Genomic DNA, 20,774 nt, shown 5'->3' on the forward strand with positions numbered 1-20,774 from the left:
TGATTTAATCCGAATTTTCTCAGCTCTTCTTTTGCTTAGCAGATCACAATCTGCCCAGTGAGTTCCAGTCGATTGCATATACTGTACTGAGCTTAAAAGATCTCGGTTAAAGTCTAATTGTGGTTTTATTTTTTTAACTGGAGTGAGAATGGCTTTAACAGCTTTTAATGTAACTGACAATGAATCGAATGAACACATAATGGGAAAGTGTTTGCTTTTGGTTCCAAAATGAAAGAATTAACACCAGGTTTGCAACTCTGCTGAGCTTTTCAGCTTCTTTTTAACTTGTTGTATCAGTTTTGTAACACCTTCAAAGTACAGTTGAGTTTCAGTTGAGTCTCAGCTGCTAACAGAAGCCGCCATTTCCATCTGGGGGACCTATAAACACAAAAATGTATAACACCTGTCCAGCATCGAGCTGTAGCATGGCCAAAATGCTGTAATACTGTATGTCTCTCAGAGGTTAGTGGAGACTAGACTAAAGTCAAGGGCATAAACAGAACAACTTTATAGAAGATGTTCTCATGCACTGTTCGCACATTTTCCGATGAAAAGTCATATACCTAAATTAGTACATATCCATGTAATCATGAGCTAGGAATTCATGCATAACCCACATATTTTGGAATGCTGTGACCATGCGACTAATGCACTCACTGGAGTATTAAAGGAAATGTTCACAGATGATCCATTTAGGAGGGAGGTTGGGGTGGTGGATTGGTCACAAAACACATGACTTTCCTCAGGAGACCGATAAACAGCGTATTGATTTTTAAGGTACATCCTCACCATTTTTTTCCCTAACCTGAGCCATGTTACATTTCTTGTTACGTTAATTATATTTCAAAAAAGAAAAAAAATACACAGGACTTTCCTTAGGAGACAGGTGTTTTGAACCATGTGAACTTTGATCAAACATTGAGCCATTTTAAGGTACTCACCATGTTTTTTTTTTATTCACTTTACCTGCCAAAACCTATACATTACTAATTTAACATTAGAAGGAAGAAGGTAGATTTAAAACAAAAATTGCATTTGTCATTGATCCTGCCACATCTTTGGAGTTGAAGGATATGTTGATTAGAATCAGCAGCTACTATGAAAAGTTCAATGCGGTTGTTGCTGATGGCATCATTCACGAGTTTTGTGTCCTTTCAGCTCCCAACAAGGTCAGTTCATCCAGTGCAACAGCTTGATCTAGGATGTTAGGGGTTAACCATGTCTCTGGAAGATGTGCGCAGAGCAGTGCCAGATTTCCGATTGCTGAGTGAGCCTCAGTCACATCTCATCTATTGTCCTGAGACTGGACATTAGCAAGAAGAAGGCTTTGTAGAGGAGCAGCTCTCGGTCTAAGTCAGGTCAGCCTCACCCTGATGCCGGCTCTCCTGCCTGTCTTTGTCCGGCGCTTTTGGACGTTAAGGACATAATGTCTTTCGTGGGGTGTTGATTCGTAGCATATCATTTGCGCTGTTGTTTGTGCATTTCCGTAGGACATCATACATACCGTTGTATGAGGATGCATTGCTCTGTTAGCTTGTTTCATGCTTTTTCTGCCTCTTAGTGGCCAGAAATGAACTTGTGCAGCTTTAAATAAACCCAAATAAAATGAAGTAATACTTCTGAAATGAATCCCTATTACAACTCAACCTCAAAGAAGCATGGACATGCTGTCATCCACACATGTACACACATTTAGCCCAGAGAGGGACACACACTAATCACAGGCCTCAAACACATGCACGCACACTGTGATCCTCAAAGATGGTGGCTGCAACACACACTTAACAAGAGTCTACATGACTGGGCATGTTGGGAATCACACCCATATTCCAGGTATCGACACACACGTTGAACACAGCTCTTGTGAAAACAGACACAGAAGGTGTAATTAAATGCAGTGGTTTACAGAGAGGTGATGTAACTTGTCATGTCCAGTCTCTATTCAGTGTTTTTTTCCTGCAAAGTACAACTCAGTGAGTGAAGTGTAGGATAAAGTGACAACAGAATCCTTGTAGAATCCCAGCGAACAAGTGTGAGAGGGATTTATGAACCCTGCGTTGAGAACATGGTGGCCTCAGTCCTGCATTTTAAAGTGGGGGTATCAAGGCTGTTTGGTCTGTTTTGTATTTGTATGATATGAAAAAGAAGTTCAGATTTCCTCAGGTGTTTGGTTGTTTATAGGCTAGAAGTGATGCTCAAGCTGCATTTCAACCAAAAAAAAACTGTAGGTTAGAAACAAAAGTAACCCATACGAACATGTACCCAGACCCTAGATTTAGCGTTTCTACTGCAAACAGTATTCTAAAATTTCAGTAGGGTTGTTGTCACTCAGGGCTCCGTCCAGCTCTTGCTGTATTTCCTCGTTTTTAGAACAAAAAAAACATGATAGAGTGAGAGTCACTCTCGATACCATATTTTAAAATAAAGGGATTTAGTGAGTCTTTGTAAGGCAAAAGCAGGGGTTTCGGCATATCAGGACAATGCTCAACCAAGTTTTTTTCAATTGAGGAAACGGAAAATGCAGTTAATCTGGTTGAAATTCTTTTTTTTATTGAGGGAGACAATAAAAACAAATACAATGGTCAGAGTTGTCTCACTGAAATTTAAAGTGTGTTTCAAACCCCTAAATACTTTTTTTTCTCAGTCCATTGCTGCTAACGGTTAACTTGAAAAGATGACAAGGCAGCAAAACATCCTTTCATATTATAATTATACTTCACTAATAAACTTGACAGTGGTTACATAAGTTTCAAACCCGGCCACAACTCAGCTCTGAGCAAGAGCGACGGTTCTCGATTGACCAGTCAGTGGACTGCAGTATTTCTAGCTCCACCTTTTAGTACTGGATCAGTGTGCAAGATATCCCCAAAAAAAAATGGGTGAAAAAAAATGGCAGCGGCAAGGAAGTTGAGGAAGAGTTCTTTTGGTACCATCCACAACCTCTTACAATGGAAATGGGAAAGTATTGGTTCTAGTGTATACTGAACTGAACTGAACTACTTTGTGGAAACGAGGCTTTAGATATCCAGATTTGAGATCTTGCCTGGAATTTTTGTGAACATGTCATCCTTTGAGCTTTTTACTCAGTGTTTTCTATCACTCTCAAGGTCAACAAAGCCAACAAATGCCTTAAAAAAAAAAAAAAGTCTGAAAACATCCACAACAAGTAATCACTGTTTTGGCTCATGGTCCAAACAAACACAGATGCTGAGGATATTACAGTTTTGAGAGTTTGCTGATTGGTCTTCACAGGAGTTTGTCAGTTGATTTATCACACTCTGTAACCCCTTGGCAAACATGACGTCTGATTGCTCTTACATTAAATGTTAGTGTCAACTTTTGTTTTTCTTGGCTGAGGGATCACTTGAGCTGTAACTCAGTGGAATATACATGATGCAGGTGGTTTTGTTTTTAAGAGTAAAATCTAACGGAGACAGATTCTTTGCAGATGTGCTCAGATTCCAAACAAGTAGTGTCCTCTTGCCTGGAGCACACACAGACACTACTTTGCCTGAGAGATATTAATGTGTTGTAGCCTTTGCATACATTACAATATTTGTGACCTATTGCGTAAGCAGTAAGTGGATTCCACCATGTGATGTCCACATGTGTAATGCTCTTACAAACAGAATGGCCCTTCTCTCTATCCAGTGACCCCTCCACTGCTCTACAGATGTCTCTGTTCCCTTTAGTATACTTTCAACCGAGTAATGCCGCGCGCGCGCGCACACACACACACACACACACACACACACACACACACACACACACACACACACACACACACACACACACACACGGCACTCTTCTTAGGTATCTCGGGGATCTCCTGTCTCCCCATGGACTTACTCCGTGTTGCCTGCCTGCTGCCAGACCACATGGCCTCTCTTTCTGAACAGTTATTGTGTGTGTGAGGCTCATTGAGAGTGATGGATTGAAGGACTGGACCATCTGACCTAAAATCTATACCGCGATAAATTGTCACATCTAACATAAGTTTTTTTTTCACATTTGTAGGTAAATCAGTTAAAAACAAAATTTTACTGGTACTTCTAATATGTTAATTCTGGTTAATAACAGTACGAAAATGGTGCTGGATTGTGAGTGGACTGGTTTGACTAGATACACACAAAGCACCTAAACACCTAAACTGTGTTTCCTTGTCCTCTTCTTACCTCCTGAGTCGTCCACAAATGTGCATCAGTACACACAGGCACACAAACCCAAAAGGCCCAGCAGTAAAAACAAAGTCAAAGGCTGTGGTTTGTCTTGTAGATTTAAAATGCCCAGAGGAAGTGCTGAGTAGTTGGTAAACATGGCCGCAACACCAACAAGTGGTTTTCAGCAAGGCGGCGGTAAGAAGCTATACATGGGTTTAATCCTGCACACAGACTTAAATTAACTTCTAAAGTACTAAAAAAAGTCTGACCTGCTGTGACGTGTTTCATTCATATTACAAACCAGGAGGTATGCTTCTTTATGAGCTTAGGTTAGCTGAGGTTTTGTTGCTTAAGTTGTTCTTTTTTTGTAAGGCGCTTTTTTATTTGTAGTTTAACTTGACCAATGCTGAGTTTTAAAGGCTGATAATGATATTTTGGATGTTAAGTAAAAAACTGCTAACAATATACACGCCAATGGTATTTTTATTTATTTACATAAAAACATAATATAAACAGTAATCTAGAAGCTTTTAACTTTTCTTTGTCTAATCAAAACACTAATCAAAAAATTTTATAGTTATAGTATTAATTATTGCCAAGTGGACAAGCTATGGCATCACTGTTTCTAAATTACTTCAAACCTAGTTTGTCATATTGGTCAAACAATTTCTTGTTTCTTATTGCCAAAAATACACACAGATACAATAGATCTGCAGTAAACTAATACCTGCAGATACTTGTGGGCAAACCATGAAAATGATGGTACATAAAAATACATAGATTCTAGCAACTTAGTCTGCAATGAAAATGATGTTCTAACAAGGTTATCCATTCTTTAAGTTCTCGTGTGGATTCCTGGTGATGTGGCAGTGTTTGTAGAAGCCTGACTTGCTGCTGTTAACAAGGCAGCAGGACATATTTTACAGCCTGGCACCAACCAGTGTTGTTAGGATGTTCAAGGGCATGCAGAATAAACTCCTTTACTGGAATGAAGTTTGGCTGACTTCTTTTCCAACTCATGAGTCCTTGAGTTTTTTTTTTTTATTATTCTTTTATTTTTTTATGAACAGCCATCATCATGTAAACGAATTATTTCAAAAGTATGACATAGAAGAAAGTCTCCATGAGGAATCTGCCATGTTGGGAGAAAGCATCCAATTACAACCAAGAAGCAAACTTGCATATTACCATGTAAAAAGTAGTTAATTTAGCTTTCAAACACATGATGGATATGTCGTTTTGGAAAGAATCCCCTCATATGTTGGCTTGGCAGCAGGTTATCTTGTGGTTTTGGAGTGACGGTGACAGGTTGGTGCGGCTGGCACACTCTCAGACTGGCTCCGAGTTTGGTTGTAGCAGAAGGGCAATTTTGGTGGAGCCTCAGCAGACAGGATGGCATAGTTGGCAGAGTGGAGGGTGGCGGAGCTCTGAAGCTGATATCGAGGGCTTAGAATACACCAGACTGAGTTTTACTGGACCAGACAGGTTGGCTCTGCTGGCACACGGTTGTGGTGATTGTAAGTCAGATGGAGGTAAAGGTGGCTGTGAACAATGTGACTTGGCAACTTCATAGTCTCCAATTTCAGGAGGAAGGGTGTGTGTATATTCATTCAACAACACTGAGCAATTGTGTACAAGTTTTTATGATCGTCATGCATGCTCTGTGTGTCTTTTACTTGCATCATGGAAGGGCTCTCCTCTCTATTGTACACCGGGTGTGTATCCACTGAAGCAGGCACTCCTGCTTCCTGCTAGCCTCTGAGCCAACTTGTCTTCTTGCCAGACAACGGTAACTTGGCACTCCATCTCTTCCTTTTCCATGTGGTGATCACGTATGTCTATCCACACGGAAGTCTGTCGACACATTTAGGCTTTTACAAATGGGATATGACACATGTAAAAAGAGCAAATCACTTTCCTGCCTTGGCTCGAAAGCATACTTTTTCTCTGTTTAAATGTGTTCTTACAGGCCATATGTATGTGTGCTTCCTACATGTCACTGGGGAGAGAGAGTATGCTTAACTGTTGCTGAGGGGCTTGCATATGGCACAGGTCACATGGGTCAACACATTAAAGTATCCGTCAGTGTCCATATGACTTGCAGAGTAACGGTGTCCTCCATTGTGCTGTGCTATACACACCTCCGCACAGCAATAACCCCCTGCAGGACATTATTTTCTTACATAATATCATATCATACATTATGATGCACAACAAGCGCTTGTCTCTAATAGTGTGAAACATTGGTGATACAAAACGTGACATATAGACAAGATGTTTGCACTAAATCAGAAGTGAGGCGGGAAAACCAGAATAGTGATAATATGCTTTTACCGTAATAGTTAACCAGATGTATCCAAATGTTTAACCAAACATGGAATTTTATCCATGATGGCAGCATGGCTCAAGGGATGGCAGCGTCAGTCAGAGTCCACCATGTCTGTCCACACCAAAATCTCAACTACTCGATGAACCACTATTGAATTTTCTAAAGACATTAATGGTTCCCAGATGACATCGCAAGATAAAAAAATGTAGATTTGTTGCTTTGGTTTATTACCTGCAAAACTAATCTCACACAATATTATTTGGGACCGAGAGGGATGAGCCTGTGGTGGCGGGACATACGATACTATTTTTTTAAAATCCATTTTGGACGAAACACTATCATATGATGTTGTAATGCTGTTTTGGGCTACATACTTCATTATGACTTTTGATGCTATTTTGTACGATAAACTATGATATTATTTTTTGATGACATTTTTGACAACATACTATACTATGACGTTTTTATGCCATTTTGGAAATTGTTTGAAGCGGATTTCTTTTGCATAGATGTGTCCATTATTATTTCTTACAATGTGGCACATGCAGTATGTTGTACACAGTGCACGGTACCTTCAATAAGCATTACATGTAGTATGTTGTACATGCATTATGTAGTATATAATAACTGTAGTATGTGCTACCTGCAGTATGTTGTGCATGTAAAGCATGACATTTTCGGTAGTGATGCACGATATTGGATTTTTTGCAGATATTTAATATGCTGATATATAAAAACTCATTTGGCTGATAACTGATATAGATATTAATATATCCACATTAATTCACCTAATTTTAGTGGTCATCAAGTCTCTAACTGTTGATGCTTTGTACATGTTCACTCTGTCAATTAAAAAAAGGTATATGATATCGACAGAAATCAGCATATTGGCTGATTCTGTCATGGTAAAGCCAATATCGGGCTAATTTCTCAGACAACAAGATGACATCTTCACATTTCTTGTTTTGGTTGACCAACACTTCAAAACTCAAATTTACAATGGTATCAAAAAAAACCAAAAAACTTTTCACATCTAAAACCCTTAAACAAAGCTCTGCATCAGTATGAATGCTGCTCATCCACAAGATTCAAATAAACATGTGAAAGGTGGACTGATGTGAACTCATGCTGTCCGCACACTCCCTATAATTGACAAGCAATGGCTCAAATTAATGAAGAGAAACCGACAGAATTTGTTGCTCCTGCTGCTGTTTTGTTGTTGTTGCATTGAACTCATTAAAATAGAGTCACCATGTTATATTCACACCATTCATATATTTGGTTCTCAACTGGGCTACTCTGATTGTTCACCAGAGACCATTCAGCATCTAGTTGCTGCCTTGTAAGCAAGAAAATATATTAACAACAATAGTGGCAGCTAGTCTGCGCGTATGTGCTGTAACAAGCAGATATAGCACAGCCTTCTGTTAGATTATAAGACATAAAGACTATTTGGGTGTAGTATTAATTGCAAAACGAGTTCATTCCCGGTACAAGAGCTCACTCTCCTCTGTCCATGTTTGTTTGTTGTGGTTTCCATGGAGATTTTCTCTCGTCACTGTTCGTGAGGCAGAGAGCTCTTGAACTTCCTCCCCAAGCGTCAGAGGTCATACTCCTGCTCAGGCACGGGTGAACAACCTATAAACCCGACTGGTTTCCATGAGATAAACATATGGATAAATATACACATCAAACACTCACACCTACACATATGCATGCCCTTCTGCAACTCTGTTTTCTGTGTCTTTCTTCGTCTGTTATTTTCTGTATTATAAAAATCCTTGCGAAGGATATTAACAGAGCCAAAGAGCAAAATGAAAAAAATAGGGGTGGGGGCCATTATCTAGTGCAATGGAGGGAAGATGCAAAACACTCACTTACACTTTCAACTCTCCCTTTGTGTGTGTGTGTGTGTGTATGTGTGTGTGTGTGTGTGTGTGTGTGTGTGTGTGTGTGTGTGATTGCTTGGCCTGTCTCTCTCCTATCACGCTCTGGTGTCGCCTTTCTGCCATCTGCCACTGCCACCCTACCGACACACACACACACACCCACACACACACACACACACACACACACACACACACACACACACACACACGCACAAGTATTGAGCTTTCATGCATTACTCTATCATCACTAAACCTTTCTTTTCCTCTAGAAAAAGTGTCTGTCTTCCCTTTCTGTTTGCAGATAAGGATTTATTTTATGTGTTAGCATTTACTTTTCTTAAGGAAACAAAGGGCACGGTATTTGCCCAGAATATAAAATTCAAGGATATGGATTTGATGTGTTTGTGTGTAAGATATGAATATTTAATTCAGCCCCTCCCTCCGTCATGTATTAATCATGGAGCAGTCTGCTAGGGCTGAAAATAGCGCCTAGCAACCCAGAAAAACAAAATTCATAGTGTTGTGGGTATGTCATGTGCTGCTGCTCGTTCATGTGTGACACAGCACATGGTCTCCCCTCACATTTTCCTATCTACCGCACTATTAAGTTTTCTTTCCCCGTGTCTGTCTCTACTGGTTCAGGGATGATGGCGATGGAGATTACTGATGATTGCACTGCTTGCAGTCACTTTTGTTTTAAAAGCGTTGCAGTCTTTGAGAAAGTTGTTTATCTGTTTCAGGCTTTAAACAATATTTGCTTGTCTAGCACACATTCTTATCTGAACTCTGAATGCAGCCTGCTGTGTCTGCGCTGACACCCACCGAGTATAGGCAGTTTGAAATACGTGACTGGAAGAAAGTCTGCTTCGTGAAAGTGGTGATAATTGCAGGATTAGTGACCCCACCATCCGCACCAGCTGCCAATCTTAAGGATAAACGGATGTAGGCTGAGCGATTACATCACTTTGTGCAGGTGGGAGCAGAAATGTGGCAACAAGTTTGTATAAGTGCAGACTCTTTCAACAAAAGAGATTGAACTAAAGACCAGAGGGCAGGAGAAAGGTGGTTCAATGACTGTCTGTTGCCCGGTAGTGTTACAAAAAAACGTCCAAATGATGGTCTCCTGGGAAACGCTCTCAAATGTATATAAGCGACTTCCTTCAGTTCAAATCAGCAGCCTAATAATAGTCTGGTGTGTGTGTGCATTTCAGTATCAGGATACTGATGTATTTTTCATTGTGTTGGCTGCACTCCATCACATTGGATTTGAAATGAAAAGGACAACTGTGAGGTGCTGACTCTCAGCTTTAAGCATGTTTTAGGGTGTTTGCATCCACTCGGTGAATCAATACTGCATTCTCAAGACATAATTGAGAATTATTTTAAAATGAGCCCCCCTGGTTGGATTTGTTGGGAAAACTGGCTTTTAATATGTGAGCACTCCACTGTTGGCTGTTTCTCGCTTTCAATGTCCGATTGTGTTGAAAAGATGTCATATTATTGAACACATCTGCTTTATTCTCTCTGTTAATGGTCTGTTTTCTCTCGTTTCTTAATTCTTTTCATTCTATTGGTTTCTCCATATCCATGTCCAGTTGTCCATATTTCTCTTTGAGGGACAGATGTTAATGATTTGAATCTATTCATCTGTTAAGCATCACATTTAAGCTTTCTTTTCCTTTTCTCTGACAGGTGGCTTGACCAGCAACGAGCAGCCTGTGGAACTCCTTAAACCAGCTTCACTGAACCATTTTGGTAGGAAATATAAGTGTGTCTGTCTGTCTGTGAATTTCATTTGGACTGTGTCAAAGCAGAAAAAAACAGATTAGAACAGTTTTCCTCGTTTCTGTCAGGTATTTATACCAGCACTAAACTCTGGTGCTTCCCTGTTCAAAGCGCTCAGAGATACGCTCACTTATTGCTGAGTGATTGATGCAGTCACGTCTTTGGGCTTACTGTTGTGTGATGCACAATGGGTCATTACAGAACATCAATGCTCAAATTGGGGATTTGGTGATATATCGCGGTTGCCTTAGCTGGCTAATGTATGGCTCAAGAATACACTCTGTCAGTGTCTGTTTACGAGGAAACTTATCATTTACTCCTGAGCGTATAATCTTTTCCACCAGCTGACGTCGCACATTGTTTTTAGTACACGGCGATGTATTATTCAGTGGCCGGCTCCTTTTAGAATTTGCACCGCACATGCCAGGGCACACGTGCGTGTACGAGAAAGTGCACGTGAAACGGGACATTTTGTTGGGACTTCACGCTCTTGTTGACAGGAACGTGGGATGATCACGCCACATCAGCATGTCATCAGCCCACAAGCGGTATGTTTGTCCCATGTGGCGGGTAGGAAATGCTGATGCAGCAGTGATGTCACTGATATGGTTGCCAGGACCAGGAGCTTTAGCCTGGTAATAGCATGTTTCGCTTCCCTTCAGTAGTGACACATGTAACTGCACGCAGACATATACACACATATACTCTTTTGCAGGACGTGTGGAATTATATCTGATTTGGAGTCTTTTAATGTCACATTATATTTGAGCTTAACCTTTTTGGGGTCAGCTTTTCAGAAATGTAGAAAAAAAGTCATGAATACTGAAACTGATGACAGTGTTTTTGTTGTTTTTTTTAGACTGGGTTCAATAGTCACCTTTAAATTCTTCCTGAAAGCTTTGAAGCACAGATAGAAGAGCATTTTACTACCAGCATTTTATTATGACAAAAAACTTGTACATTTACACACTTGTACCCCATGTAGATCTGGGTTGAATGCTGCTTAAACACCTGCTTTTGGTGATTAGGCATCTCTAATAAAGAGAGATATTAACTTAATGATATTGACATTTACAAGTCATTTAACTAAGTCCCTTAGCACAGAGTGAGAGAGCAAAAGAATGTGTGGGTGAGTGAGGCAAGATGTAAAACTGAAACTTAACTTCGTATAACAAAGACAGACTGAGTCTCTGGTGGTGAGACGGTGGGCACCATGTTTCCGCAGCAACCCTAAATTCGTTGGGATGGCGTCACAGGCGGTAATCTCTGAATTAATGACAATGCTAGCTATCCTCCACTTGACCCAGGAGTTGCGTAGTTCAGACAGTGCTGACTAACCACCTTATAGCTTTGTCGTGGTACTGTGGTACAGCATAGTGCGAGTACTACTACTAACATGAAGAGCGGTAAAATCAACCTATAGGCCAACATGCGTAAGCAGTCAGACATATTCCCTGTGGTTAATTGATTACCGGTTGACTGTTGACATCCCTAACCCAGTCATACGCGCTCCTTCTCCCCTGTACGAACTGTTAATTCATTGTCAATGCAACTGGCATTTCGAAAACAGATTTCATAATCACTTTAGTTAAGACAAATACTGCATTATAAGTATTTTTTACTACTGTATATAACTGAGTCTTCTGAATGTATTTCAGTAGTTGTTTCTTTCCTTTGGAAATTAACACAAAGTTTTTAAATTACTTCCAAGCATTTGTTCTCTGCCCACTGTTGTTTAAATGTCAATGTCATTAAATTAATTCCAACCATATGGAAAAATGGCATTACACTTTTTTTTCTGAGTATTTTTTGCACTTTCAAATTCCGGCAGAAACTGCAGACACATTACCACCACGTGCCACGAAGCTCAAGCGTCCAGGTTGAGGTCTAGTAGGTCAGGTGCTCAGTTCAATCCACCGGTCGCTGTGCACTTACAGTCACATCACAGGACTGGACCGCTGAATCAAATTAGACTTTAAAAATTCAGAGTTTGGTGCAGCCCTAATAATAACTAACTGTTGAGATGCCTGCCAAAAAAAGGACAACAGCATTTTATTGGAATAAGAACAGTACAATGCTCTATTAACACATTCATGAGATGTGTTAGAATTAATTAACTGGGTGCCAAGAGCAACAGTAACACTTCCTGTGGGCTCCTGTGTGTTTGTCCTTTGCTGTGAAGTCCATCTCAACGCTGAACCTAATGAGACGGCAAAAGCGGCAGCCGGCGCTGGTGACCTCAACGTCCCCAGTCCGTGTGCTTGTGTGTGTATGTGTGCCTTTTTGATAAGTTTGGGGTTAAAAAGTGGAATGAGGCGATCAATCAGAGTGAATGAGTCATTTAGAAATTTGAAGGAGGAAAAGAAGGTGGAGGAGGACGACGAGGAAGACGGAGACAGATTTGGGTGCATATTAAGCAGGATGACTAAATAGTGCACAGGAGGAGGTCGCTACTGTAAAAGGAACAGAAGTCATCACCTTTCAAAATCACTTCCACACCTCGATGTGAACGTGTGTTTCAGCATCTATATCTGTGAATGCACACGTGACGTTAAAGAGAGCGCGAGAAAAATGAAAGACTAGACTAACATGCATTGATGTGTGTGTGTAAAAGTATGTGTGTTTGTGTGCCATGTCTGTCCGTCCATCCCAGCATAAAGCCTAAACTCGGCTCTTTTCTCCCCAAGCCAAAACAGCTTTCTCCCACTCTGCACAAATTAGCAGCAGCCCACGCTCCACTCACACATAACTGTCAGAGCACAGACACTGCAGGGAGTGAGGAGGAGGGAGGGGAAGGTGAGAGAAGTGATGAGGAAGGAGGAGGAGGGGGTAGAGAGAGGAAGACAAATTGGGAGGGAGGATGGGAAAAAAGAGGAGCAAAGCACAAGTGACAGATAATGTAGACCAGAAGTGGTTTTTGTAGCTCACAGAAGGACTTCGTTATGGCTCCTTTCATCAGGGGGGGCCTGGTGTGCACTATTGGTAATCGTCAAGAAAACGTGACAGTTGTCTTTTTTAGTTTTTTTTTTTAGCCTTAATGCTTTGTGCACATGTCCATTTTGTGTCTGCACGGCGCTGATATTAAGGCTTAGCAGAATGTGAGGCGGCGAGCAAGTTGGGTAAAGAAGGATGAAGAGCTGTTCGCACAGGAAGTGGCAGACCTATTGGCTGGCTTCTGTTTTCTGACTGAACAGCGCATCTTTATGTGGACTTGTCAATTATCTATGAGCACTTAAGAACCTGAGAGAGAGGGAGGTGTAGGTAAAATAAATGCAATGAATGGATGGTGGGTGGGGGGAGATGGAGATGGTAAAAGAGAGAGACATAGCAATTTGTGGAGAAGAGGGCCCCTGGATGAGTAGAAAAAGAGGGATGAGGAAAGGCACATTATGCAAATACCAGCAGACTCATTACCATTTCAAAACTCTGGAAAGGAAGTCGCAAAAATAGTGGAGAGAAACATATTTTTGGACGACGCCAAATTCATTCTCGCCTTCTCCATCTCCATTGCTCTCTCACACTCACACACAAATCACCACCCCGCCACTCTTTTACACTTGACTCCAGTCTCCTCACTCATTTCTCTGCATGTGAATTCTATTTCTGTGCACACTTGGCCTCTGATTTTACAATTCAGTCTGAATCTTAAGCTGGATATACACTCTGTGTCCACTTTATTAGGTGCATCTTTCTAAAAAAAAAATTAGGGTTGCTTTTAGGATAGCTTGATTTCTTTTCTTTTTTTTCTTTTTGACATGACTTCAACAATTCTGGTTCATATTGACACGATAGCATGAAGAATGGAGGTCAGTTCACTGGAAAGACCACTTGAGTATGATAAACTTCATGCTATGCTTGTGGAAAGTCTTCGACGCTAAAATCCATTTTGGCTGGCTCTGTGGCTCGAACCGCTGATTCTACTTTCGCATTGTATTGTCGTGTTGCCCACAATCCATGCTGCGACCACAGACACAAAGAGTGTAGAGGTGGATCAAGAGAGTAACTCGCCGCCCTCTCCCTCTCAAACTCAGACCAAATCCATTAGAAGATAAAACTGTGCATTGCTAGTCAAATATGAACCAAAATTATGTTACTATGTTGCCGATTTCTCACCTAAAATTGGTTCTGAAACAGTGTTTTTTTAGTGCACTGTTTGGCTGTAATCTTGAGAGTTTGGGAACAGGAAGTGGACACCATACTGCTTCCTCCACTTTGCAAACAGAGAACCAGAAAAGAAAACTAAACAGCACTAATCAAAGATTTTGCCACTAAGTTGCCTATCCCTCAACTCAAATCTTTTCAGGAACATGTTTTAGCATTCTGTTTACTGTAATATGAGATTGTTTATTACCAGCTGGCCGCCATTGTGATGTGATGACGACGTGGCATTACGTCACTCACCAGCGCGAGTGTTTATGGTACGGCGCTGTGCATTCTGGTAGTTGTAGATTTTCTACCTCTTAAGCCTTAGCAAATCCTACAGCCCTTTTTTTTGTTGTCTCTGGTCATATAGCACCAATTTCAAAAGCATTTGCGTCTTTCTACAGCATAGACGGCCCCGTTTTTAAAAAAGATCATATTTTCAGAGGTGAAGTTCTTCTTTACTGAAGTTTCTACCATATTATTGGTTGATTAGGTTAATTAGGATCTGACTGAGAAGCCGAGGATACTGTCAGCAGACATCCAAGCAGTCAGAGCCGCCCACCCTCACATATGCGTAACTTTAAGCCTTAAGAACATGTAAAAGGGTGAATTATGTGAACATTCACCCCTGTGCATTTGTCAGAAATAGGTAAATTAGCTATGGAGACAAGAACTGTTTTTTGTATCAGGCTGTAAACATGTTTATTTCTGCTGTAAAAATTGGGCACTTTAGCATGAGGGTCTTTGGGGATTTACAGGCTTTTGGAGCCTGCCTCAAGTGGCTGTTCAAAAGAACTGCCATTTTTTTCAGCCCTGGAGGTTGCCACATGGTAAATTTATAGGAAGTGATCAACAGTCAACGACTTTTCAGAAGACAGAACTGTGATTTCACTCTCACTTCTGTTTCCCTCTTGCTTTATATCTCCATTTATTCTGATTCGGTGTATGAAATGTGAATTTGTAGATAACAGATGGAATACACATAAAGAGAGCGGAAAAGCAATTGAAAGGCGACAGGATTAGTGTCGAGAAGCCAGAGACAGCGAGAGAGGTGTGTTCCAGAGGACACCCTGTCTGTAGGTCACCATGACCGCTCAGAGACTCTTGTCTGCCGGCCAGACCCCCGCTGCCCCCCCCGCCCCCCGCTCAGTGGAACATGGGGGCTTTGCAGCCGTGTGTGTTTGTGCATGTGTGACTTCATGCTTGACCTTAATCCCGACATTGTAAATTTGTGTGTTTTCTCTGTTAATGTAAAGCAACATGCCCCGACACAGTGATTTTGGGCATTTGGTAGGCAGGCCGTTTGATCTGCAGCGACCTCATTTTCTCCTGCTTGTCATCTGCTTCTTTTTTTTGTTCACAATCTCTCAACCCCACTTTTTTTTTTTTTTTTTTTTTTTTTTTTTTGCGTTTGCTTTTGCTTTTGCTTTTGCTGCAGTTGATGCTTAAAATCTCATGGGGAAGAGAGACTTTACCGCAGTAAGAGTACAATCTGTGGTGAGTCAAAACATAAGTTATTTTGAATCCTAGTTCAATTCAGAAAAGAAAAAAAATCACTTAGTCCGCTTTAAAGGTGCAACAAGTTTTTGTATTTGAATGTAGGTTAAATGAAACATGAACATTATTTCCCCTTTTATCAGCTGTAATTCAAGATCCCAAACCCTGTAACCTTGCAGTCATTTTAGTCCCAGTGACAGGCTCAATCAGCACCTGCTTAACTTGCCACTTTTCCTAATGAAAGACAACCTGTTTTGTATACACGCGCTCACCAGGGAGCCCACACGGGCTTTGGGCCCCAGTGCCAGTTCCCCAGATGGGCCCCCAAAGCCCTTCTACCATCCCCACGCACTCCCTGACCTGGCATGGATTCCCCTGCCTGGCGCCAGTTTGGTGTAGGCAGCAGTCGTTGGGCAGCTGCTTATTTTTCTGCTCAGCCACTATCAGGCTCACACACACATGAACACACACACTAACAGCCATGTCAAAGTCATTGCCCAAGGGATGTTTCCAAATGTTTTTTGAACTTCTGATGAACTGAAATATAATCTGATTCACTTTGCTTCATCTAATCTCCTTGAATCTGTTGTTTCACCAAACTGTTTAGGAAAATTGTACCCACTTTTGTAATAAAATGGAAGCTGAACACCAAAATAGGTGCAATGAATTGAAACAATAAAAAAGAGACTATTTGTTTAAACATAAAGAGGTAAGTTTCAGGCTGACTTCAAATTTTAAGTTGTCTGAATTTGAGAAGACAAGTTGAGGTAATTTTGTAATGTTTCAACTTGTGGCCCACACTTTAAGCTTTTTAAAATAGTTTTTTTCACAGTTGTTTAAGGAAGCATGCTAAAGCAAACCTAAAGCCGTTTGAGAGCTGAGGTGAAAGTAGGTTTGATCCTGAAAGAGAGATTGAAGTTATACAGGGTATACAAAACGGTGCACCAGGGCCTAATAATATCTACAGACATAGCCTGAGGTTGTGGCCTTCATGTCAACCCTGTTAAAGACACATACACACACATGCACACTCTTCACATTTTGGGTCTATCAAAGTATGGCAGAGCGCTCAGAGCCAGACTTGTTTTTGTCTTCCAGCAGAACAGGCAATGCCTTAACCTACTTTGTCTGCATCAGTGCCATTATCCTGACAGCTAGAGCAGGGTGGACTATGTGAGAGAGAGTTTGTGTTTATGTGGATGTTGTAGAGGAAAAAAAGATTTTACCATGTTATCATGTCATAAATTTTGCATACGGCCTGGCATGTTTTTGCCTTGTTGGCTGGCTGGCTCGGCTTTCCAAGACCTAGATGTCTGGAGATTGAGCTTGTGTTTGAATAAAGACAAAATCGCTTGACAAAGATTGTCAAGTTTTGCTCAGAAACAGTACAGATGAGAAGACAAAGGACAGAGACAAATAAGGAATTTGTATACTTAACAAAAATGTTTCCATTATTTTGAGTTTGTCTTTGTGTATTTACCTATCAAAGCTTAGCTATTTTAATCAGTCCAAGTTACCAAATGTTGTCACATTTTCAGATTCAGAGACCAATGGCAGCAACCCCAAAATAATAGGATGAGCAAAAATTATACCAAACAGTTCTGCATTTAGAAAATAAATTTTCATGTGTCTGGTGGCACCAGAAAATGGCCCAGGAGCATTTATTTGCATGTCCTCAGGAAATAAATGTGGGGTTTGTTGACATATTGATGACTTGTGTGCATGGTTGCTACCAAATCATAAGATAACACAGCTAACATGATAGTGCTGTCCATTCTGGACTCCCCCGGGTCTCAGTTCCTGCAAAGGTCAACACTGTCCAGGGGCTTTGTAATTGACCCTTTGCAAAATCCCGGCCCACAAATGCAGACTGGTCAGTTATAGCGCAGCATCGACTAGCTCCAACAAGGGTCTGACATCTACATGGCTGTGCTCCATGAACTTTGATGCAATCATTTCAGATTTTCTGAAAATGGCCAAATACCGTTTATCTGCAAACACTGAAATGACACACAGCTGGCTGAATGTCAGCAAGGTTTATCGTTAATTTCACTGTCTATCGTCTCGTTCCCCAGGTGATGTGATGGGTTACTTTTACACTGTGATCAGGAGGTTGTAGCTTCTATCTTTATTTTATTAACCTGTTTTCGCCTTTGACATTCTGTACGTATACTTCAGACATATATTGTATTCCCTCCTGTCTGCTTCTTTCTGTAACCACTTTTCTGTTTTCCCCAAAATTTGCTAAAATTTCTTCAGGGAGTGCAGGTAGTTACAGAGTTGGTTCCCTGCTCAGGTAAAGGGAAATGTTGCAAAATTCAACTAAGTTGAACCCAGAAAGCCATGAAAACATGATCTTAAGCTCAACAGATGATTTAACTGACTGCTGTGAATCTTTATTTCAGTCCAAATATCCATCTCTATTTTATATGGGAGGATTACTGTTCTGTGAAGTGCTAAAATGAAACTAGTTGCTAACCAAAAAGGTTATATGTTTAAAGCACAGTATCCCTAAGTTGTACAGTTTGTAAATTTACTGTGTGTCTGTTTATGCTCAGATGTAAAGATAGACAGATGGATATGATGCTCATTTAACTCCGGCCATGATTTGCCCTTTCCCTTCCTCTTAAACTCGCTTGTTAATGCAGAGGTCTGTTTTGTAAAGGCTTTTAAAAGCCATAGCTGGACCATATGAATCCAGAGGAGTTCTCTGGAAGCTATCTATTATGGATGACCACTCCAGGGTTCAGACCTTTGCTTTGCGCTCGCAAGGGGGTTCTGCTAGCCTCTGGCCAGCAACACCACCATGACCAGTGGTTGGCCCTCCCCTGTCCGGGAAGAGGAGTTCATTACAGCCTAATGGCTATAGCATGGCAGCCAGTGGTAGACTGTGTTTTACCACAAGCTCTTTTAAAAGAAGAAATAGACCATGGTTTGCTTTCTGCAATCGTTCGGACCAGTTTTCTAAGTGGGGTGGACGTGCAAGAAGTAATTGAGAGGAGACTTGGGCGTTTGCATAACTGGAAAAATAAGTTCAAGAATAGACTGACTCCTCTTCAATTACTCATAATCATGATAAACAAGCCTCCACAGGTAGATATGCCATCAAACACAGGGCTTTGCATAATGAAAGCAGTTTCATAAAAGCCAAAATCCAAGTATTATTTCACTGTATGAATCTTTTCTCATGACTTATACCTACACTCATCTTTGTTTTTGATGTTGTCCTCTGTGTATATCCAATTGTCTTTACTGCTGGCTTGTCTCTTTATATTTCCAAGGCAGGTTAGGCAGGTTGCTATCATCTCCACTGTACATAAAGAGTTTGTAGGTCTAGCTTTAGTGCACAGGGGCATTCGTGTGACCCATGTGATTTAAAGTGCACAGGCAGCAGTGTGGCAAGCTGACATCTCTCATAAGTTCAGTTTAGCATGGCTAATGGCTCTCTGTCTGCTGCAAACTCGACACAGACTGCGAAGGCATTACCATTGAGACGGAAGGAGAGGGGTGTAAAATATGAATGAACGGAGCTCCCCCACGGCAGCCACATCTCCTCTTCATAGCTCGTCTGGGTTTTGAGAAGCTGTTTTGGTGCCTTGATATTTTGAGGTCTTCCTAAGTTAGCGTGTTACCTCAACTAGATCAGAGTGGCAACATGCTTGATCAGAGGATTGTGTGAATTCCTGTATGTGTGTGTGTGTGTGCTTGCGCTCACATGTAGGCTTGTACAGTAGCATTAAGCAGCAAATAACTTTTCAGACAGGTATGAAACAGATCAAATGAAAGGGGTATGTATGTAGCTGTATACTTTCGTTCTTTGGCTTTTGTTATATTTCTAAGACAGCGATGGATGGATGGCATTTTTCAACCCACAGTTTATAAGTGTAGTTGGTAAACCTTTCACATTATCCCCGAGGTTTGCTTCGTTTGTAAATAGACAGAAATTTCAAGTGAACAAAAATGCATAACTCACAAAGGTTCACCTTGCTCCCTGGTTGGATGTTTCTGAAAGTAAACACAAGAAAGTCCTGTAGAGTGTCCTCTCTCTCTAAATAGCATGATAACAACTTACTGGTTACCAGACCAAGTCAGACCTTGATTCACTGTCCCACTAGTCACTGCTGATTTCACTTATCCACATCTCAGTATGAAAAGCACACCTGGGTGCAGTAATAGAGCACGTCTTATATTTGGGTCAGACCGAGGATTGGATCACGTTCAAACCACAACCAACAACACCACTTCCTCTGTCGGGTCTCAGCGCTGTTCTGGTCTACACCTGTGTGCTTGCTGAGTTCAGGACCCCTATTTGTAGACTTAAAAAGACAGATGGGGTGATCATTATTTTAAATACTCCCGCAACTTTAAAAATTCTGTTTAACCACTTTTGCCACAAAACAATCATTACCATTTATTTGCAACATTGCCAACACTGATCATCTGATACAGTTAACCCAAAGCAAACACTAACAAGTGGTCTCTTTTGTTTTAAGGAGTCACAGACTAAAATATCGGTCTAATAGAATCAGAGATTGTAAAGTGATAGCTCTAGTGATAGAGTTGCAACAACTCTACTGGCAGGGAAATTGTTTCACTGTATTTATCATAATATCTAATATAATATATAACTTTACCAATAAACAAAGAGTCTGCGGCCCAGTGGGACAACAGATTGCTTCTAGGGATGACATAATGTACTGTTGTCACAGGTTTATGGCTAAAACATGCTTTTTCATATAAAGGTGATGTACAGTTCACAGTAGACTGGCACAAACAGACATGAATTGTGCACTTCGTCATTTAAAATTCAACCAATACAGTACAGTACATATTCTTATGTTTTTTTTGGGCTTGTGTTTACAGGTGTTCATGCTTGTAAATCCTGACTGGGGGCATCTTGTACAGAAGCAATAACAAAAAATCAGTATAAGTTATTTAAATGTTGCCCAGCTTTTAATAGGACAATAAACC

The 20,774-nt window shown here is 40.8% G+C and overlaps 1 protein-coding gene across 1 annotated transcript in view; it reads left to right on the forward strand.

Moving 5' to 3' along the window:
• Positions 1-20,774, forward strand: part of hdac4 (histone deacetylase 4) — a 157,275-nt gene that overhangs the window by 48,690 nt on the left and 87,811 nt on the right. The window contains exon 3 of the mRNA XM_042494096.1: positions 10,071-10,133. Within this exon, the coding sequence (XP_042350030.1) occupies positions 10,071-10,133 (63 nt within the window). The remainder of the gene's footprint in view (positions 1-10,070; positions 10,134-20,774) is intronic.

The sequence above is a fragment of the Plectropomus leopardus genome, chromosome 10 (assembly GCF_008729295.1).
Source record: "Plectropomus leopardus isolate mb chromosome 10, YSFRI_Pleo_2.0, whole genome shotgun sequence".
NCBI lineage: Eukaryota > Metazoa > Chordata > Actinopteri > Perciformes > Serranidae > Plectropomus > Plectropomus leopardus.